Source organism: Felis catus, chromosome D3 (genome assembly GCF_018350175.1).
Source record: "Felis catus isolate Fca126 chromosome D3, F.catus_Fca126_mat1.0, whole genome shotgun sequence".
NCBI lineage: Eukaryota > Metazoa > Chordata > Mammalia > Carnivora > Felidae > Felis > Felis catus.
Genome location: NC_058379.1, coordinates 62,717,025 through 62,741,123, shown reverse-complemented (window position 1 = coordinate 62,741,123; position 24,099 = coordinate 62,717,025). Strand labels below are relative to the sequence as shown.

Sequence of the window (24,099 nt, the reverse complement as noted above, 5' to 3'; positions counted from 1 at the left end):
TCACCAAATTCCAGTTTCAGAACATTACTATTACACAAAGCTCCCTCATTTTTTTATAGTCCATTCTCCTTTTTACCTCAGTGCCTGGCAACCTCTGATCTGCTTTCTGCCTCTGAAGATTTACTGTTTCTGGAGGCTTATACTACGTGGCTTTTTGTGCCTGGCTTCTTTCACTAAATGTCATACTTCTGAGGTTCATCCATACTGTTGCAGTGTAAGCAGTTTTTGTTTATTGCCGAATAATATTCCAGTGTGTGAATGCATCATGTTTTGTTTGGACACTCGTCAGTCGATGGACATTTGAGTGGTTCCAATTTTGGGGGTAATTATGAATCACGCTAGGAATATTTATATACAAGTCTTTAGATGGGCAGGTTTTCAATTCTCTTGTAGATATCGAAGAGTGGGATTGCAGTTTTGAAAGTTAAGTTTATGTCAAACTTTTTTTTTTATGCCAAACTCAGATCTCTTTATTAGGTTTAAAAGAGAAGGTTAGATCAAGAATCCAACTTAATTAAAGTTGGTGATGGAAATTCTAATTATTATCTTGTTAATTGAGAATTAACCATTATTTTACTTTTTGAAAAACTGAGCTAGATAGACATTGTATTAAGTATTTGGAATTTGGTATAATTAACTAAACATAATTGTTTCCTTTGATGACTGGTAATCTTGCAAAGGGTCATGATTATGAACAAAACAGTAATTGTTCAGTACTGTGTAAAGAGAATGTGGCTAAAGGTATAGAGGCACTAGGATATACTCTTGAGGTGTTTTTTTTTTTTTTAGTTCACTTTTCACTGAATTCCTGAAACTAACTTGGTTTACTTGCTTTTTTCATATATATATATATATATATATATATATATATATATATATATATATAGGCAATACCTAGTTATACAGCACAAAAGGTAAACTTTGACTCTCACAGATTCATTCTGTGGATGGATAACGGCCCAAGGAAGTCCAGAGGTTTGGGAGACAGGGGTTGTACAAAGCTGATGGAAATGAGGGACCTGGGTGTAAAGAATGATTTAAGGAGGTCTGGGTCTCTTGCAGTGACCAACATAAACAGAGATAAAGGGCATAATAATAAGACTAGTCCTCATGGTCTCAAGGCAATTAGGATGGTGATGATCTACAGCTAAGGACCCCTAAGGTGGAGCTGGTTCATTCGGATATGGATTACTCTATTTTGAGCTTATTTATATCCATATGTCCCTATCTACACTCCAGAGTTCCACAATGGCAATATTGGATGCTAAATTAACTTGTTTTTAGAAAAATCAGGTATTTTATTTGGGGAGTTATTTGCTAAATTCAGACCAGCTAAGAACTAGGACTCCTTGGAGAAATGGTTGACTCCAGAGCTGAGGCAGAGAAAGGAGATGAGCCTGGAATATCTTGTTGTGCCAAAAAGTAAAAAAAAGGGCTCAGAGAATATTGGGACTATGTCAAGGGACACAGGCACGAGCTTGAAAATACCTCAGTTCTGGAGTAATTTTACCATCAAAATAAATGATAATAGGAATGCATTTCCTAATACAATAGGAAGCCATATTAATATAAACAAATAAATTCATAATTAACGGATAAAGGAGAATTCTATCTTACAGTAGAACACTAAAAAGCGTAGAAGAATAATGAAATTAAAAAAAGAAACAATTTGGCTTTTACCATAGTAGTAAATGATTCAGGCAAGAATCATCAATCCATGTTAAAATTGATGGGTAAAAGTGGTAAAGAACAGGATATTTACATGGTTTTAAAGTGTCTCCTCATAAAACTTATGAATTGCTTAATATTTTATAAGTATCAACTACAAATTAATTTCAGAATGAAGAAAGCTGGAAACCATCTTAACCAAGTAATAAGTTACCACCACCAGGAATAGGACAAACTGACATCTTGTACCCTCTGGTGGGTACTTGAGAAGAACAAAGCATTTTAAGTATTCTTACAAGAAAATGCATCAACCTTGAGGAAAATTAGACAAACCCAACGTATCTAACTGCTTTGTACTTTTAAAAATATGTCAAAGTCAAGAAAGACAAGAGGGCTGAAGAGTAATTTCAGGTGGAAGATCGCCTTCTGAAGCAGTTCAGCTTCTCTAAGTGGACACAAATCATGGGACATTCACGACCCTCTGAGGCTACTCATACCATTCCTCTTTAAACTGCTATGTTATTCAGATTCCTATAGTTTTTAGCTAATGTCCCTTTTCTTTTCCAGGATCCCATCCAGGTTGTATGCATTCTTTATGGTGAAGTTCATATCAAATTATTCATTTTGGCAAACCAGTATATTTTCTGTATTTGATATAGATAGTCCATGGTGTTTTGCGATCTATTTTTTTTTTAATCCTAAATCTCAATCTGGTTTATTTATCTATTTTTTAATTGCAATGTTAGGTCTATGTGCAAAGATACAAGGTACATCAGGATTGTAGGTTAACAGTTGCATAGTCAAGATTTATTTTACCTGTATGTTTTCGAATGATTTATGCCAAGGCAAGTATGAATATGTGGTATGATGATACAACTCCATTTCTTAAAAATTTGAAATTTACTTCAATTTACTTTCTCAAGAATTTTTAATTTTGTTTTATTAACTACTGCCTGTACCTTTGGTAATCCTGTTCATTACAATCAGTCAACAAATCAAACAATCAATCAATCAACAAATAAATAAATAAATGGAATTTTGTTTTGGGGGGATCCAAGTCTCATGGACCACATACACATACCTCCTGCACATAGTAGAGGTCAGGACTGTCACCACGGACTCAGTGAGAAATGAAGGCCAGGAGAATTTGATGGTCAAGACTGGTCACTAGAATCTGAGTTATTCAACTTCAAATCCCAACTCTCCTCTCGCTTGCAACCTAACTTTGGGCAATGACTCAACTGTCTTAAAATTCTGGAAAATGGGGACACACATCTGCCTCATTGGACCATTATATACAGAATAATGAGATAAAGCATATGAAGCAATTAGCAGAGTCCTAATATATAACAGTGAGCCCTTATAAATGATGTTGACTGCTATTATTACAACATATACCCAACTGAAACCTCTATAATACAAATGAGCTGGGGAACATCTAAGCCTAGTGTATACAGAATAGCAAAAATCAGGTTGTATCAGTTCTTCATTTAGGAATGTGAGCCACACTTTACTTCTTTCCCCACTTTTGCAGCCCCACTCTTGGTGGCTGCCATCAACATTTTCTTTCCCCAATGCAGAAATCTCACTCTGAGTGCTTATGGTACGTGACCATGGTACCCACATTCTTGAATCAAAGCACTGTGTCCTCACAAACACCTTTCTCAAACTCAAAACAAATACTGACAGAATGTGGAAGGTAATGATAATGAAGAAACATACAGACTACACTGTAAAGAAGGCTCTGAACAACAAAAACAATCGAGTTTGGGGAAGAGAGTAGGAACAAAGAGGTTGCTTGAAGCAACAGAAATTAAGACTGATAAATCACTTTTCTTTCTGATGTAGGCTCACCACCCACAGCTAAAATACTCTCTGCAAAACCATGGCCACTGTCTATCCTCAAAGATGCTATTTCCTCACTCAGTACCCATCTTCCTTCTTAGAAAACTTTATTTCCCTTATGATTCTTACCAAGTTTGCACTGAATACAAGGTTATTCATGATCAACTCTCCATACCACTTGTCAGTGTTGGCCCTTATAGAATTCCTTATTAGTCCAAAAATAATTCATTGAGCCCTGCTATCAACATATTACTACCTATGCAAAGTGCAGCAAAGTTCATAAAGATGAGTAAGATGGGAGTTTTTACCTTAAACTTAGTTCAAACTAGTCAACAAATGAAGGCTCGAGGGTCAAATCTGGCCAAGGCCATTTGTTACATGTTGTCTATGGCTGCTTTTTCCCCCTAACAGCAGAGTTGAGTTGTTCTAACAAAGATTATATGCTTTCCAAAGCTTAACATAGTTACTACCTTGGCCTTTTACACAAAAAGTTTGCCAAACCTCTGAATTGGGAGATGCAAGTATAACAATAATACCCACCTTTACTAAATGCCAATTAAAAGGCCATAAATAAAGAATTTTAAGAGTTCAGAAGGTTGGCCACTTTCAACAGGGCCATTTTGAGAAAAATTTTCAGAGCCAATAGACATAGGACTCAAGGAAAGAGAATGCAGATGGGTTCAACACTTCATAACAACAGAAAGTGATAAAAACATGTGAAGCACAGAAAAAGCAAGAGAAGGATGGAGCTTCCAGCTCACGTGGGCGTCAAGTCTCGAAAGATGATTTGCAGAGGCCCTTTCATCTTTTCTGGTTTTCAGGTCAGCACGTATGTTTTGCACAAACCAAACTCCATGTGCCTCTAAGGACGTCTCCCAATTACGTGCTTGCTATCCAGCTGGTAACCTCATTCTAAAAGGGCAAGCTCACAGATAATGACGATGTGGTGACAAACAGATGTTGTAATTGACTGTACTCTCTGAAACGGTGCCTCAATTTAACCTTCTAATCTTTCTGTCATCTGATATTTAATATTTATTCAAATATTATTTACTCAATGGAAGAATGAGACATTGTTTTTCTTCCAAAACAAAGTCACATGTGACTATGCAATGCATTAATTTGTAGAGATTATTAGTGTGTTACTCTTCTATTTTCAGATGTGCCATTTCCCAAAGTTCCACGAGGCAAAAAGGCTAGATGGATTAGCAGGACTTTTCGTCTTAAAAGACAAACAATTATCAGAAATAATAATCAATAATTATTATTAAATACAAACAATAATCAGGAAAGATATATTATATTAACAAGTCTAAGAGAGCTATTTCAAAAAGCTTTTGAAAAGTAAGTTTACATCAAAAAAGTATTTATTGCAGAAAGACAATTTATGCTTACATGTGTATGTAAAAGTATCTTGGGCTCAATACTAACATCTGTGTCATTGTTACCTTTTGGCCAGTGACTCAGATTGACGTATTTGCATGTCTTGCTTCATGTACTTACACGCTAGGAGAACTGTGAACTAACTATAGTTTTCAAAAAAGATATATATTTAATAATTAGAGAGAAAATGACTGTCTTATTTGAAGTATATGCAATTGCTGAACTTTTGTAAAAGAATGAGTCACAATATGTAAACCTTGAAGTACTGTAGATTAGGCAAAAACAAACATGAGCAGGGGAGAAAGAGGGGGAAGAGAAGGAGGGAGAAGGGAGAGACACAACAAAAAAGCCTTCTTAAGTGAGACAGTCCAAATTCATAACGGCTGTCTTGGTGTGAAGAGATGATTAAAAAAAAAAAAAAAAAAAAAAAGAACATTTCAAACGCAGAGACTAAAATGTTTTACTATTTCAACATAAAATTCTTCCAGAGCTCTCAAAGTATATACATGATCCTGGAATAAATTTTTCACTTCTTAGCTTATTAACAATGTGTACATTTGAAAATAAATATATACAATATTTCAAAACAAACCCTTCAAGACAATATTTAGACAGGGACATCCAAGGAAATTGAATTCAGGCACCATGTAACATTTAGGATATATGGTATCTTGAAGATTAAATGTTCTCTTCCTTGTCACTCTGAAGTCTTCCTTATACAGAGGTTGCTTCTAAAGTAGTTCTCTTACAGAGCCAAACATTTTGAGGTGCCAAACCCAGTTTCATTTTCTCCAGTACTATGAAAATTAAAAACAGATAAACAAGTAGTAATTAACATCAATGTTCACAAAGAAAGACAACAGAGTCTATAGTTAAAAAAAAAAAATGCTTAGTTATGTCATGACATTTTTAGAGACTGTGAAAACCTGTTGCTTATTCCACTTCATTGAGTGCAACCACTTTATTCCAGTACTGAGCTGGAATCAAATCAAAGAAAGTAGTCCTGAAAGAACAAGGAAGCCCGGTCAAGAGTTGTTTGGGGGCCAACATACAAACAGTGTTTGATTTTAAGATACCAAGTAAAAATAAAAGAAAGCAATGCTTTTATCACCTATTTTTGCTACTTTTCTTCACAGTTACCTCAGATACGGCTGATAAAGAGATCTGTGACACTGACCCTCTTCTCATTTTCTCTCTACATTAGCATTCATTGAAACTGAGAGGATGCTTACTTTTGAGAAGTATTAAGCAAAAATAATCTGTAACAGTTAACGGTTGTCATTAACACGTACAGATGCCACCAACCACCACTTTCTCAGCACAAACAACTCTCCCTGTTGGGCGAACATACACTGAGTCATCCATAACTCATGTGCCATCTTATTCAATAAAATAGATGTTGGCCATTATCTCGGAGGAAATAAGAATGCTGTACATGTGAAACAAAATCTTGTTTCCGTGAACTTCACCTCATTATTACTCTGATAAAAAAACATGAGGGGGAAAAAAACTCACTGACAAGTATTTGTGGATGTGGATGTGCGTTCACATATATGTGAAAAAATGTCAAAGATGCTGACTGATTTTGGTCTGATATGATTTAGGGTGGCAATCCTAGCAAGAAAATGGTAAGATTCAGCTTTAATGCTAAGAGGAATGTAATTTCTGATTTAAAAAGCAGTATAGGGGGCACCTGGGTGGCTCAGTCAGTTGAGTGCCTGACTTTGGCTCAGGTCGTGATCTCGTGGTTTGTGAGTTTGAGCCCCGCGTCAGGCTTTGTGCTGACAGCTCAGAGCCTGAAGCCTGCTTCGGATTCTGTGTCTCCCTCTCTCTCTGCCCCTCCCTCTCTTGTGCACTGTCTCTCAAAAATGAATAAATGTAAAAAAAATTTTTTTAAATAAAAAATAAAATAAAAAGAAGCTGTACAGGGGCACCTAGATGGCTCAGTAGTTTAGGCATCCAACTCTTAATCTCAGCTCAGGTCTTGATCTCAGGGTTTTGAGTTTAAGCCCCATGCTGGACTCCATGCTGGGCATGGAGCCTAGTTAGGGAAAAAAAGAAAACAAAACGCTGTTTGAATATTTTCAAGATGGTATCAGAGAAAATCAACTTCTCAAATGGTCCTGGGCACTTATATAAAATCACATACATTTATTTGGTGCCTACCATGTGCCAGGAATGCCTCAGGTTGTGTGAGAGTCCCCAAGTTACTTAAGACAAAAAAAAAAAAAAAAAAAAAAAAACCCTGCAGACAAAATGCTCATAGAGAGAGTCACCACTCATATACACACACAAGCATATCCAAAAGTTGGGCAATGGTTGGGGAACTCATTCCTGGCAAAGAGCAAAGAGGTAGTGCTTGTGAGGGTTTGGGGGGAAATACTACGTATGGGAAATTGTCATGGGGGTAAATCATTAGAGTATAATACAAAAAGGACTCTTTTTAAGGTTGGCAGAAAATGATTAAAGCTGAAAATGCAGGTTAGAGCCAAATTGTGAAGGGTCCTCACAGACCTGTTAGGAAGTCTAAATATCCTGAAAACGATAAAAAAAACCACACAAGTGTATATATGTGTTTGTATGTGTGAGAAAAACACTGCTACTGAACAAACGGTCTATATCTCCTAAGTACTTCAAAGTGTCTCTGTGAGAAAAAAGTTAGTAATACTACATAGCAGAGCCAGTCCCACAATATTCAAAAGCCCTGTACGTTTGATGAATTTATAAAAAACAGTTAAATGTAACCAGAAGGGCGGAAAAACAAGGTCATGACGACTAACCTTCCTAAAAGCAGTTAATGAAGCAAACAGACAAATCTCACCGTGGATGATACTCAAGTGTTTAAAAACTTTCCCCGGAGAAGAAATTAAGAATTTAAATTAAATTAAAGGAAATTAAATTTCTACAGATAAAAAGTAAACTGCAGGGCATTTTAGCTGAAAATTCTGGGGCATTCTGCTGACTGTTGCTATTATAGTAATTAACTGATCTTAAGACTTTAAAACATTTGGAATGCAGCAAGCTCCTCTAGTAGGTTTGTAAATGTCACAGGTTTTGATGGCTGTTCGTGCCGTGGTGCTGACAGCAGTGCAACATGAGAGCACATGTGGGTCAATAAAATTCAAGCAAGACTGGTTTATGACCAACGTGCAAAATAAACGTTGTCCCACATTTACCATATTTACCTGGGAGTAACTACTCCCAATGGCTCCTTTTTATATCATACTCCATTGGCTGTCTGCACAGCTGACTTTTTCTTTCACTGGGCAGATGAAAGATCAAAGAAAAATTAAAGATCATTTCTTTTTTTATTTACAAGTGTATTTTTTAAAACTCGCTAGTCACAAAAAAATCCATTCACCTCCATTAAATTAAAGCTTTAACGTGTATCAAGAAAAACATGATTTAGAAACTACTGTCTATTTCTACAACCACAGGTCTGGGTTTGATTCTGGACTTTTGTCCCCTATTAACCACGAGACCTTGTGTATGTTATTTAACCTCAGCCTCGGTTTTCTCATCGATGAAACAGGCCTGGTGATATACACACTTCACAGGTGTGAGGATTAAACAAGGCAATGCAGAGAAATCTCTTTACATAATTCCTGGTACATCCAAGTGTTCAATAGGCTGTAATTACTACTATTATTGCTGTTTCTTTGTTGTTAATTTTTATTCCTCCCAGGATAATTCAAACAAATTAGGAATAGATCAGATCGGGGACACAAAATGATATAAAATAGTTTTGTATGATATACTGGCATTATGATACTTATTTAAGCCACTGGTCTGGGAATCATCTGACTCTTTAGAAAATTATTTAATTAAAAAAAAAAGTTTGTTTCTTGAGAAAAATTTCTCTTTGGCTAAAGAATTTAATACTCTTTGTTTTGTTCAATAAAATATTTTATACTGTTGTCCTTTATTCCAAATGGTAAAATACGGTCCATATAACATAAACTCAGAAACGATGCTCTCTTCTCCTCTCCGCGGGCATCTTCTGCATCTATGCGCTCTCACGAGAGAGTAGAGGGTAGAGCAGGCACAGTGCAAACATCTACACTGTGGTCAGTGGTAAGGTCAGTACACAAAGGTAAAATAGCAACACAAAAAAACACGATTACTCGAGAAAAGCCCTTCACAAGGAAACACATTGCAGACAGTTATCTCCCCCCAAAAGTCCAAAACAGGAAGCTTTTCCCTTAATACTGACGCAAAACAACTTGTTTCTCTGAGCAGCAGATGGGGCAGATAGATTGCCTGCACTCAGAAGCCGTGTTGTGCAAAACACAAGAATCTTCAATACTGGAATCACACGCAGCACAGTCATGGGAGACACTGGGTCTGAAACATTACCAAAGGAGCTCCTCTCACATTTATTAGAGGACGTATGCTCTTCAGTAAAAACATCAGGTAGAATAACCACATTGTTTTTCTCTTTTCATTTTTCTTTTAATCCCCACAAGTATGTATAGTTGAATTCTCTTCAGTTAAGGCATATAACTTTACCTCAAGTGTTAAGTTCAGGTGCCCCTCTGCTTGGACCTGTGCTTTTCCCCCTTGAGCACCACAGGGGCTAAGTAAGGATTCTTGCCAAATGTATAGCAGTAATGTGTTCTCGGTATCTTGGGCTGGAATTTAGGCAAACTTTCTGAACCCAATCTGTTACTGCTTTACTCTCAGTCTGCAAAAAATGCATCTATAAGTATTAAAATGATTGGAAACCACACCCCACTTTCTAGCCTTCTATCATCAATCGGTAAAGAGAGAGACAGGAGAAAGTAAAAACAGGGAAGAAATGGGTTGTACTGTGAGAGGTCACCATCCAAAGGCCTAGTTTTAGTGCAGTAAGTGCCCCAAACTAAGTGACCTCTACCTTTCTGTGCAGCTAAGACTAGAAAGCCTTTTAAAGACCATTTCAGTGGAGACAAGAGTTCTGATGAAGCAATTTCAAAGACAATGACCTAAATAAAAGTGTTTTTCAGTGGAAAATTTGTATCACTAATAGGTGGGTGTTGCTAGGCAACATATATTGCAGTGTTTAATCTCTACCCTTCCTAGCAAATGGTATGATGGAAGAAAATAAGGCTTTTCAGCATTGCAACATAATAGTTCTATGTGGCAATTTTGTGGTCTTCTTATAGACTATAATTTCTTTTATGCTGAAAAACTATAGTTTTTGTTAACATGTATCAATTAATTTATCTCCATTTTTAGAAAACTGTCCTACAATCCACAGTGATTAATAGGAATGCACTGAAATTAGCCAAACTCATTTAGCAATGTACATCTTTATAATAAATGCTTTGAGTGACCAGAAGAAACAGATGTTGGTCACCCGGATTTGCATGTGCAAATACTTTATTAGTATCACTACCTAAAAAAGATACATAGTCACTATTTAGAAAATATACTGCATTTAGGAGTGTGAGTTTCAAGAAGAAAATAAACTTCAGTTTAGATACAGCTATGCTTCTGTCATTTGATAATTTCAAAAGACTATGTGAAGTTAAAACTTTACTGTCTCTTGTAACCCTCAATGCCTAAAAAAATTCCAATGAAATCAAACATCCTTAGTTTATTCTTATTCTGATATTGTTTCAGTTGCACAAGAGTACAGACACAGGTGACAAATATATTTAAGGAAACCTCAGATAGCATGAGCATTTTCAAGTTCATCTCTTAGGATGTAGAAAAGGGGATATTCTGGTAAAGACCTGAATTTAGTAAGTTAGGAAACGTTTTATGTGGCTCAGCCTTCTCATTTATAAAAGAAGAGAATGTTAAAACTCACTTTTGTGGTTGTTAAGGATTATATAATGTTAAAAAATAGCAAAGCACTATATGAAATACAAAGTTCAAATAAATAAAGTATAGCTATTGTTGTCTCAGACACTGTTATCTGTCATTACAAAGTAGACAGCTGAGAGAGATGGTCTAAAAATTTTTGTCTACATAAATATTCATGTTGCATTAAACCTCTACTTTTACCTGTCTGGGATGATGCTGGTAGTATTAAGTCACTGGAATAATCCAGATATTTGCTCTTATTAATATTCATGCTGCTACAGCCTTAATTTTAGATAATAACACTATTTTGTTATCAAGAATCTATCCTAGCCCAAGAAAGTGTGTAACAACGAAGACCACGTAAGATCAAATAACTATTTATCCAGGATTTCTAAGAAAATAGAAACCTAAAAGACTTAATACTTCTTTCCAAGAAATATAATCATCCATTAGTTCATATGTATAAAATGATCCTTCCCACATCTAAGAATACATCCATCTCTATTACCAATTTATCACCCATATTCATATTTCCCCTGTGAACATTAAAGGTATGTGCATCAACTCTTAGTTCTGACCAACCTTCATAATTTAACCATCAGTGCTGGGGGTTTCATTTACTTTTAGTTTTTGTAGTAGTCAGTATAAGCTTTATATATGGAAAGCAAGTGACCTTTGTACATCTCTGGTTATAGATTAAATTTATATTAGCGTTTACCTCAATACCAATCACTTTACCGATGTGGAAACTGAGGCCCAGAGACATTGGTAAATGAAGGTGCCTCTATTACTACCTCCCCCAGATAATATGTGGTCCCTTTTTTTTTAATCTAGCTTTCTGTCTCCTCTATTTTTAACACAGAATATTAAGAAAAAGAGTCTTTCTATTCTTAGATGGAGTGAGCAATGCAAAAACAGACATCTTATGTAATTGACAACACAATTTCAAAACTATAGTAAAGTATGCCACAAGTTCATTTACAGAACTTGAAGGCTCAAACTTTAACCTGGATTGTATCAGATGAGTGGTAGTTAAGCCTTCAAAGATGTAACACTTAATCCCTCTCCTCCCAAGAGAACACTCTATCTCTTGTTCCTGAGAACAGGGGCTGGCCTTGAGACTTGCTCTAAGAGGCCTGCTGCTTCTGTTCTCGCGTTCCTGTGGAGCAGCCAGTCACCATGCAGTAGAACAGCAGCCCTGGCTAGAGTCCTGAGTGGTGACAGAAGTGGAGAGGCCGTCTGGAAGAGCACCAAAGAGATGTGTGAAACCTTCTGGGCCCTTCAGACAAAGCCAATCATGGGCTGAAAGCAGCTGAATAGTGAACCCACCTGACGTAACAGGAAACAAAAGAACCATGTGGTTGGGCTCTGGCTGAAATCTTGACTAGAGAATCATAAGAAGTTTTTTAAGTTTTTTAAGCTAGGAAGTTCAGGTTTGTTACATAGCTACAGATAATCTGAAATGAGGTGTTAGGCAGCTGCATTAATTTCAAGTGTGGAATTTTAGCTCCATTATATATGGTAAATAAATGTCCAGGAAAATAAGGGAGAAAAATGAGAAACTTCAAGTATACAAGAAAGAAAACCCATGAAGGAGAGAAATTTGTACAGTTGTCAATAAGGACAGAACAAAATAAAATATAAATAACCAACTCTAAAGGAAATGCAAAGACACAGAAGTTAAAAGTTTCTAACCTCAAACACGTTACAACTATTTGAGTATTTAAAAAAGAAAAACAAAAGGTGTACATAGAAAAAGGCAGAGAGAGATGGGCGACTGAGTGGCTCAGTCGGTTAAGTGTCTGACTTTGGCTCAGGTCATGATCTCACAGTTCATGAGTTCAAGCCTGGCATCCAGCTCTGTGCTGACAGCTCAGAGCCTGGAGACTGCTTTGGATTCTGTATCTTCCTCTCTCTGCCCCTCCCCCATTGTGCTCTGTGTCTTTCTCTCTGTCTTAAAAAAAATAAAAATAAAAAGAGGGGCACCTGGGTGGCTCAGTCACGTAAGCATCCAACTTCAGCTCAGGTCATGATCTAATGGTCTGTGAGTTCAAGGCCGGCATCAGGCTCTGTGCTGACAGCTCAGAGCCTGGAGACTGCTTTGGATTCTGTGTCACCCCCTCTCTGTCACTACCCCTCCCCCACTCACACTCTGTCTCTGTCTCTGTCTCTCAAAAATGAATAAACATTAAAAATTTTTTTATAGATAACTTAAAAAATAAAGGGGAAGAAAAAGGGAGAGAAAATAACAGGACTGCGTGGGCTATGCCACAGAAAATTTCATTAACACATAACATAAATAGTGGTGACCAAAATGTTGACAAGAGAACTGGCTTCAAAATACTAGACATGGAAGTCAAAAGATCTGGGTTCAAGTTTTGGTTCTGTCCCTTCTTTGTTAGCCACATGAAGATGGCTAAGTCATTAAACCGTTCTGGACTTCTATCCTATTCTATTGCTTCTATTGCTCTAAAACACTCTGCTGTATTATGTGTGGACTGAGATTCACCATTAGCTAGACAAATCACTTACATACCATCTGAATCACAGTTTATTCTCTTGAGAATTGACTGGCTAGGATTAATAACCTAGGACGCAGAACTTGATTTGGTCCTTATAATAAAATATGACCTGAATTGGTGTTCTGGGAGAAGAAACTTTTTGTTAAACCAGGAAAAGAGTATAAGCTAACATCTACAGGAAGAAACCCCTTTAAGTTCATTGGATATTTTTTAAGTGGATAAGCCATTGTACTAATAGGTGAGTAATAGACATAGCCCTGACTTCAAGAAGTTTGCATTTTAGGAGTTATAAGACAAGAATCCAAATATCTATAATAGAGGGGCGCCTGGGTGGCTCAGTCAGTTAAGCGGCCAACTTCAGCTCAGGTCATGATCTCGTGGTCTGTGAGTTCGAGTCCAGCATCGGGCTCTGTGCTGACAGCTCAGAGCCTGGGGCCTGTTTCAGATTCTGTGTCTCCCTCTCTCTGACCCTCCCCCATTCATGCTCTGTCTCTCTCTGTCTCAAAAATAAATAAACGTTAACAAATATCTATAATAGAAAGCAAATATAAGTGCAACTCAATAAAGTTAAAAGTATTATAAATATCCAGAGGAAGATCAATCAAAGTGGCATTAAGAATACATCTTGGTGGGGGGCGCCTGGGTGGCGCAGTCGGTTAGGCGTCCGACTTCAGCCAGGTCATGATCTCACGGTCCCTGAGTTCGAGCCCCGCGTCGGGCTCTGGGCTGATGGCTCAGAGCCTGGAGCCTGTTTCCGATTCTGTGTCTCCCTCTCTCTCTGCCCCTCCCCCGTTCATGCTCTGTCTCTCTCTGTCCCAAAAATAAATAAACGTTGAAAAAAAAAATTAAAAAAAAAAAAAAGAATACATCTTGGTGGACAGACTGGATTTGGTAAGCATAAGTTTACCAAAGATTCATTATAAGAAAAGATGGATGTTCTGGTGCTGACGAAATGGCAGCTGCAAAGTAATCACAGAGACAGAAGAGATCAAAATATTCAGAGACAGTATTAGGGAAACAACTTGGAAAGTAGCTTGGAATACAATCCTGGAAGGCCTTGAACTTCCAGAGACCGGTCTTCACTGTTAGGCAACGGGGAAACACTGCACATTGACATTAACAAGGGGGGCGAGAGGACAAAATAAAACATTATATTGTGAAAATATATCTGATATTTAGAATAAAAAATGCTAACAGAAAAAAAAAAGGCTAAAACAGAGAGAAGAGTTATAAAGCATTTTAGTTATCCAAGGTATCGTAAAGAGCAAAAAATGGATTAAAATGTTAGGAATCCAAAAATGATAGAAAATGGTAATTAAAGAAATAGTTAAACTGGCAAGGCTTGGTGGTACAATGGCACAGGGTGAGGGAGAAGTCAAGCGGACAGGCTTTGAGCTTGGGTGATTAGTAAAATTACCAACAGAATATGCGAAGTGAGGAAGGGGTGCACAAGGAGAAGAGTGTGAGGGTAGGGGGCAGGGGGAAAGAGGTCTCATTTTTCTGTTTGCTCACCATTTTCATAATCACCCTCATTATGAAATTTATAATGAAACCAGGCTTTAAACCTGAGGTTTAGCATCACAGGCTAGTGTGAAAAGGTCTCCCTCCCTCAGACATTTCTTTGCAAGCTTCTGCTAACAGTAAGGCTACAGACAGACCTTTTCAGTACATGATGCGCACTGCTTCACTCAGCTTCAAAACTCCTTTCCCAGCACTTCACCATTTGTGAAAACCCAACATGTGCTCAAGTCTCACTTGCCAAGGCCACCATTAGACCCATGATCATTCTCAAGGAAGGTTTACAATCAACACTGACGCCAAAGGACAAATACACCAATGCTGATACTCCACAATTTAGCTGACGACTAAGAAAATATCAGTGGGCTGTTTTAGAATTGATAATGTATGCAGCATGTTCACAGTGGCTGGCTGGTGAGATGGCAAAAACGACTTGACAAAGAAAATAAGGAAAAGGCATCATTAGCAGGAGAAAAGTATGGCTCTCTGAGGACTCTGGGGTAGGACACGGGGAGGCAGAGATAAAGTCCACTGCACTGAGAACTTACCTGGGCAAACTTGTGAATCTGTTCTACCACTGCAGCAAAAAGAGCATGGACACTTTCATCAATCAGACTCTGCATGTAATGCACGGCCTCTTCATCAGACAGGTCTAGTCGGAATTTATCCTGAACCTATAAGATCACAGTATGTTAGTCTTGAGTGTGTGGCGGGGGGGGGGACATACTTTGAAGAGACAGAACCAAATGGATACAGACGTTATTACAATATATTATGACTGATTTCTGTGACAAAGAAGTGTTTTATAGCTTACAAGAAGTTCTGAAGTTATTATTCTTTTGAGTGTCAAAGTTTACTGTTTTTGCTATATGCTGTAAATCACCCTATCCTTGTTGGTTGTTACCTAGGAATAAACCTAACTAAAGATGTAAAAGATTTGTATGCTGAAAAGTATAGAAAGCTTATAAAGGAAATTGAAGAAGATACAAAGAAGTGCAACAACATTCCATGCTCATGGATTGGAAGGATAAATATTGTTAAAATGTCAATACTACCCAAAGCAATCTACACATTCAATGCAATCCCAATCAAAATTGCACTGGCATTCTTCTCAACGTCAGAACAACCCTAAAATTTGTATGGAACCAGAAAAGACCCCAAATTGCCAAACTAATATTGAAGAAGAAAACCAACATGGGAGGCATCACAATCCCAGACTTTAGCCTCTACTACAAAGCTGTAATCATCAAGATAGTATGGTATTGGCACAAAAACAGACACATAGACCAATGGAATAGAATAGAGAAACCACAAATATACGGACAACTAATCTTTGACAAAGCAGAAAAGAGTATCCAATGGAAAAAGACAGTCTCTTTATTTTATTTTATTTTTTAATTTTTTTTAATGTTTATTCATTTTTCAGAGACAGAGAGAGACAGAGCATGAGCGGGGAAGGGGCAGAGAGAGAGGGAGACGCAGAATCCGAGGCAGGCTCCAGGCTCTGAGCTGTCAGCACAGAGCCCGATGCGGGGCTTGAACTCATGAACTGTGAGATCATGACCTGAGGCAAAGTCGGGTGCTCAACCGACTGAGCCACCCAGGCGCCCCAAAGACAGTCTCTTTAACAAATGGTGCTGGGAGAACTGGACAGCAACATGCAGGAGAATGAAACTAGACCACTTTCTTACACCATACACAAAAACAAACTCAGAATGGATGAAAGACCTGAATGTGAGACAGAAAACCATCAAAACCCTAGGAAAAAGCAGGCTACAACCTCTTTGACCTCAGCTGCAGGGATTTCTTACTTGTTACATCTCCAAAGGCAAAGGAATTAAAAGCAAAAATGAACTATTGGGACCTCATGAAGATAAAAAGCTTCTGCACTGCAAAAGAAACAATCAACATAACTAAAAGGTAACTGACAGAATGGGAAAAGATATTTGCAAATGACATATCTGATAAAAGGCTAGTGTCCAAAATCTATAAAGAACTTATCAAGCTCAACACCCAAAAAGCAAATAACCCAGACAAAAAATGGGCAGAAGACATGCATAGACACTTTTCCAAAGAAGACATCCAGATGGCCAACAGACACATGAAACGATGCTCAATGTCACTCATAATCAGGGAAATACAAATGAAAGCCACACTTGAAATACCACCTCACACCAGTCAGAGTGGCTAAAATGAACAAATCAGGAGACTGTAGATGCTGGCGAGGATGTGGAGAAATGGGAACCCTCTTGCACTGTCGGTTGGAATGCAAACTGGTGCAGCTGCTCTGAATGCAACCTCAGTGTGGAGGTTCCTCAAAAAATTAAAAACAGAACTACCCTATGACGCAGCAATAGCAATACTAGGAATTTACCCAAGGAATACAGGAGTGCTGATGCATAGGGACACAGGTACCCCAATGTTTATAGCAGTGCTTTCAACAATAGCCAAATTATGGAAAAAGCGTAAATGTCCATCAACTGATGAATAGATAAAGAAGATGTGTTTATATACACAATGGAATACTACTTGGCAATGAGAAAGAATTAAATCCTGCCATTTACAGCAACATGGATGGAACTGGAGAGTATTATGCTAAGTAAAATAAGTCAGTGTATCTTGAGAAACTTAACAGAAGACCATGGGGGAAGGGAAGGGGGGAACCAAGTTACAAACAGAGAGGGAGGAAGGCAAACCACACGGGACTCTTTTTAAATACAGAGAGCAAACTGAGGGTTGATGGGGGGTGGGGAAGAGGAGAAAGTAGGTGATGGGCATTGAGGAGGCCACTTGTTGGGATAAGCACTGGGTGTTGTATAGAAGCCAATTTAACAATAAATTATATTTTTAAAAAAAGAAAAACTAAATAGTAAACATGATTCTTAGGCCCTGCAAATTAAAAATAAAAAAACTGTTCTTTTAACTCAAAAGGGTGCTTTATTTTTTCACATTTTGAAGCTAGAACTACTGTGTAAGATTTAAAATGTGACATATTTATTAATAAATAATCTCCTTCACTTTATCCCTGTTGTTCATTATTAAATGGATATACCAAGGTGAGATGATAATAATAATCTCCCCCACTGTTTCACTGCCTATAGAAGAACAGAAACTATGTTAGTCACCGGCAAAATCAACTGAAGTAGATCTTCCAAAAATGTCTCCCTTCCTATAGCAATTCCTTATACCTCTGCAAAGAACTACTTTAGTTGGTCTGTAATTTCCAGTGGCAAAATTTCTTTGTTTCATATTTATAGTTCCAGTTGATTCCCAATAACAAGAAGTACTAGAAAAATTAGTAGAAACGTATGAGAATGGTTCCTAAAAAATAAAAGTCAATGTTATTGATGACCACTTTGTGTAAAACACTTCACATCAAGATTTTGCCTGACTCTGAGATAGCAGTGAAGTAGAATAGTATTTCCATCTAGAAGATGCAGAAACTGAGGCACAGAGAATTTATGAAGCCAACCCAAAGACCCTTAACTGATGGCAGGGGTCTCACACTTCCAGACAATTTCATGCCACTGCACGAGATTATACTCTACTCCTTTCTCCTCTTATAAGTGGAGATAATGCTTATAAGCATTATACTCTACTCCTTTCTCCTCTAAGTGATCCATATATACTTTGGAAAAAGCAGGCAAGGAGAAAATGATGTTTCCAAGCAGATAAAAAATGGTCGTATTTAGTATTTACTGTTAAGTATAGAATTTAACTACCAGAAAAACGAAGAAGGACACAGTACAACAACCATGGCCGTGGAACGGTGCTCATCTCTTTGCTAGATCGGAGGTATACCGAATGACCCAACAGCTCTGCAGCTTCAGGCTGGGAAGTACAAGAGAAGTGGGCATAAAGAGTGAAGGATGATTCGGCGGAGGGACATCTAAAGGTCTGGGTTTTTTTGTTTTTAATTTTTTTTTTTTTTTTTTTTTTTTACATTTATTTTTGAGAGAGACAGGGCATGAGCAGGGTAGGGGCAGAGAGCGAGGGGGAGACACGGAATCCGAAGAAGGCTCCAGGCTCTGTGTTGTCAGCACAAAGCCCGATTCGGGGCTCAAACTCGTATGACCTGAGCTGAACTATGGCTCGTATGACTCATATGACCTGAGCTGAAGTAGGATGCTCAACTGACTGAGCCACCCAGGTGCCTCTGAAAGTCTATCTTGAATGAACTAGCTCTCCTATTTCTGAATCCCAATTAATGGCATATCTCTTCTTTGAGTTTAATCCTTTATTTTCCTTGACTTAGAAAGATGTCTGACAGGTCTGGAACTATTTTTAAAAGCATCAAAAAACTACAGATCAGAAGAATCAGAACTTCAGCCAATTGATCAAAACTTAAATGCTTGTATATGCGCTTGCAACACAAACAGAATATATATATTTGGCATAAAAAGATGTTATTTACCAAATATGAAAAAATAATCTTTTATAACAATGAAGTTAAGGTTAACTGCATATAAATGGTTGATTTGGTATCACATATACTGACTGGCCTACTTGGTATTGTCCCCTAGGTCCTTAAGATTCTAATCATTTTCTTCAAGCTATATTCTCTTTGCTCTTCAGATTGTATACGTAAGCTCTATTTATATGTGTGCATGCACACAAACATGCACAAACATAGTCTCTAACATTCCAATTAGCACTAAATATTGAGTTTGTCTTCAATGACCTTTTGATGTACACTCTTCTTGCATCCACACTCTCAGGGGTGTAGAGCTATTCCCCACACAACACACATTTCTAGACTAAACTATATTGTCTTTGGGGGCGACTGGGTGGCTCAGCTGGTTAAGCGTCCAGCTTCAGCTCAGGTCATGATCTCATGGTTAATGGGTTCAAGGCCTGTGTGGGGCTCTGTGCTGACAGCTCAGAGCCTGAAGCCTGCTTCAGATTCTGTCTCCCTCTCTCTCTTCCCCTTCTCCATACTCTATACTCTTTCTCTTAAAAAATAAACATTAAGAAAATAAATTTAAACTATTTTGTCTTTCATAAGGAGCACAGAGATATCATTTATACTTAATCTTTACCCTTTGTCTCTGAAAGCTCAAAACACATCATTGCGAAACTAATTTAGCATTCGTTAATAAAGACTTTTGCTTAAAACAATTTAGTGTTTAGCATCTCTGAAATAAGAGTAACTTTCATTAAAATAATACAAGCAGACACTTCCTATTAAAATTTTTTATTTAAATTATTAGAATAAAAAAATTTTCCTTGTAATAATTATTCAATCACAAAAGTGATTACAACAAAGGAACACTTTTCATTCATCAAGGTGAAAGAAAGAGTTTTAATCTAAACAGTATTTCCTTGCTGAGTTCATTTGATTATCTGAACTGCATTAGAATAATAAAAAAAAATCCCTTAATTGAATAAAAACCAGAATTTAAAATAAAGAGTAATTAAAAAGAAAAATGATAAAAACTGAAACCCCCATCCAACTACTGCTAAAAGAGAATCAATGCTATAATTGTTTGTAATAGGACACAAGACTGCTAAAGAAAAATGACACCTACATTACCAAAACTCCCTAAGAGTGGATATTATGGCTTATATGCTTTAATAAACATAACTTGTAGGCACCAAGGAAATTTAATTTTACAGGTCATTCGAAACAGATCTTCAATTTGTAGATTTTCAATTATACATACACATATTCATTATAAATATGTGTATACATACAAATATATATGTATATAATTTTTTTTTGTTTTACAGATTAGTCAAAGATCAATTTAGAGAAAGAACATATCCCTTTATTCTTCAACACAAAACAGTATTATCTTGTTAAATTCCTTTGAATAAACTCATTACCACAATTTAAAAGATTTATTACTCATTTAAAGAAAAACAGGAATGAAAAAGCACTGCTAAGTGGTGATGTTTATCCATTAAACTATTCTATTTCTTTCTTTCTTTTTTTTTTTTCTAAATAGAGACTCACCTGTATCAAAAAGCTAAGAAAATTCAAAACTCCCTGTAGATAGGCAATTGCCTTTTTTCAACACACTCTCCCTGGTAACAAAGTGAGTAATTTGCTAGGAAATAGAGTTGTTTTGTTTTTTTTTTAATTGAAGTACAGTCAACATACAATGTTACATCAGTTTCTGAATACACAGGTCTTTTATCTCAAATATCTTAACTTCCTTTTATTCACTAGGACAATCTAGTCGGACAGAGCTAAGAAATCTTATTTCCATACCACAGGTTCATAAAATACCTCCTTTTAATTTATTCAGAAAGAGCTGACAAACCTAACTGGTGAGGCCCTTCCTGGCCACAAATCCTAAAATTTTCAAAATCAATGCCAACTCAACATTTCATTTTCCCCTCACTTTTATTTTTTCTCTAAACACTAATCACTATTAATATGTTACATATTTTAACTTACTTTATCCTGTTTCTTTTCTGTTTCCCTTATTAGAAGGTAAGCTCATTGAAGGCAAGAAATTTTATTTTATTATCACTATAACTCAAACAATAAGATAGTGCTTGAGACATAGTAAATCTAAATAGCTCAATAAATACTGTAGCCGGGGCGCCTGGGTGGCGCAGTCGGTTAAGCGTCCGACTTCAGCCAGGTCACGATCTCGCGGTCCGTGAGTTCCAGCCCCGCGTCAGGCTCTGGGCGGATGGCTCAGAGCCTGGAGCCTGTTTCCGACTCTGTGTCTCCCTCTCTCTCTGCCCCTCCCCCGTTCATGCTCTGTCTCTCTCTGTCCCAAAAATAAATTAAAAAAAAAAAAAGTTGAAAAAAATTTAAATAAATACTGTTGAGTAAATGAATAAAGTAGAAAAAATATTCATGAGAAGGATAAAGGTAAATGTAGGAGAATAATCACCCTTAGACTAGAGGAAGGCAGGTAGGGTGCAGTTCAACACTAATGACTGTTTTGATCCATTAATAAAAGAGGATTTAAAGCAAATAGGGCAAAATGTTTAAATACAGATGGTGATTACTGGGTGTTTGTTACGTGAGCATCTGTATTCTTTATGATTTAAGTAGTTCATATAAAATTTACTGAAAGAAAAAAACTAGTATGATCTGTTTGCTCATTTTTGAAAATTAGTCTATCCATTATGCTTTAGTTATATTAGCACTACAACACTTTGCTTTTATCAATATGCATTATTTTTATTAGACTACTTGGATAACTTTGTTCTAAATTATTAAAAGGATTAAAGCAACTTCTGTGCAAGCTTCCCACAGCATATAGCAAAGACTGGCACACTAACCTACTACCACCAGATACGTAACTGATGTCTGTGATTGATGACCATGTGTTTAAATCATTGTGATTCCATCTCACATTTTTTGGGCAATTGGGTTTTATAAGAAATGAACAAATCTGATCAGCAAAAATATTATGTATCCCATCTATAAGTATTCAATTCAAAAATTAAAACAAAACTGATATATACTAAATTAAGTTATGGAGACAGGAAAATTTTGTTGCACTTTGTTAGGATTACTCGAATAATTTAACTAATCTCTCCTTCTCTCAGCTTCAAATTGCTACACTCTATTTCCCTAGTTGGCTTCTATTCATGAGGCCAACACAAAAATGTTCCAAGTGGTAAGACTTCGAAGTAATGTTAGCAATTGTTATTTCAACAAGGTATAAAAATCTACACTTTTTCTGTGTAATGTTTATTTTTTTTGAGAGAGAAAGATAGCATGAGCTGGGAAGGGGCAGGGAGGGGGGTGGTGCAGAAGATCCAAAGCAGGCTCTGTGCTGACAGCAGAGAACCCAACATGGAGCTCGAACCCACAAGCTGAGATCATGACCTGAGCCAAAGTCGGACACTTAACCGACTCAGCCACCCAGGCGCCCCAAATATTTACATTTCTTAAAAAATGAAATATATGAAACATAAATTTTAGCCTATTCCAGCATAAGTTTACAACATTATCAGGTAATGTCAAGTGTATGTTGCAAATAATTACCTCACATTCTTAATAAAAGAGCAGAAAGCAAAGAAAGCCTTTTATGAAATACCCTTTTGAGGAGATATTTGGTGAAATACATTTTTTTCAAGGTTCACTTAACTGAAATCAGAAAACAGCTAAGGAGTACCCATCTAAATGCAAACAACTAATACATCCATGATTTTTTTCTTCACAAAATAAATTACCTCTGTGTTAAAAGATAGGGCCGCAAAGACAACTGTTAACAAAAGGTCACTGACCTTATACAGTAAAATCATGACTTTCTAAAAGAGAAATAGAAGATCTACTAAGAATAAGAATGACATAACTTAATTGGCAGAAGAAACTGGAAGACTCTGTTTGACAAACACCATTAGAGAATTTTCATAATTTGACTTCTGAACACAAGTGAAGTTAGGGAAAAGTGAATATATAACCAGAGATAAATGGATTTAAAATACACAGCAAAACAAATCCTGAATATATCAATGCAAAAAACAAAAACAAAAAAAATAATAGTATTTGGAATCTAGTGCACCCATCAATTATAGTCAAGGAAATTTTAAATTTTCATCAACCAATTACATTTCTTGATGACCAGGTTTAGTCCATAAATAAAAAATAAATGACAAAAATAAGCCACGCCAAAAACCAGTGTGATAAGTAGTCTATTTCCTAAGGGGAAAAAGGTGTTTATTGAAACAGTGCTTGTGGATACAATAATAAATGCAGTTTTAATAAGAGGATAATTTACTTAAAAGACTGAACAATATTTACATTAAAACCCCTCATTGTTTGTGACAGACTTATAAAACCAAGTAAAAGGGATTCTCATTTATGTTTGCAATTGTCTGAATATTTGTGTCTCTTCCAAATCCATGTTGAAATACTAATGCCCGATGTGAAGATATTAGGGTAGAGCTTTGGGGAGGCACTTAGGTCATGAACATGGGACCCTTATGAATGGGATTGGTGCTCTTAGAGATCCCACAGAGCTCCCTAACATTTTTTGCCAGATGAAGATATAACAAAAAGTCAACCCAAAGAGGGCTCTCACCTGACCATACAAACACCCTGATCTCGGACTTCCTGATTCCAAAACTATAAGAAATTTGTTTCTCTGTTGTTTATAAGCCGTCTAGTCTCTAGTACTTTCTTACAGCAGCCCAAATAGACTAAGACAATGTTCAATCCAGAGGAATCTGGAGTTGGTTCGGAGTCGGTTATGTCAGAACTTAGAGCTTTTTGGTTCCAATTATTATTTTCAACCACCACAGAGACTCCATCTCAGAGACTGCTACTGTCCTTGAGTAACTGTATACTTCTGCAAGGTAAAAAGTTTTACTACCTTTCTTTCAAGTTCAATAATGATTATCATACTGATATTGAAGGCGATCTTACGTTATCTCTGGATATAAAAAAAAGCACTTTATA

At 36.8% G+C, this 24,099-nt stretch overlaps 1 protein-coding gene across 1 annotated transcript in view; it reads right to left on the bottom strand.

Moving 5' to 3' along the window:
• Nucleotides 1-5,331: 5,331 nt before the first annotated feature.
• PIK3C3 (phosphatidylinositol 3-kinase catalytic subunit type 3) overlaps nt 5,332-24,099 on the bottom strand; it is a 142,534-nt gene continuing 123,766 nt past the window's right edge. The window contains exons 24-25 of the mRNA XM_003995149.6: nt 15,275-15,400; nt 5,332-5,693 (exon numbers count right to left, since the gene is read on the bottom strand). Coding sequence (XP_003995198.1) covers nt 5,679-5,693; nt 15,275-15,400 — 141 coding nt within the window. The 3' untranslated portion in view covers nt 5,332-5,678. The remainder of the gene's footprint in view (nt 5,694-15,274; nt 15,401-24,099) is intronic.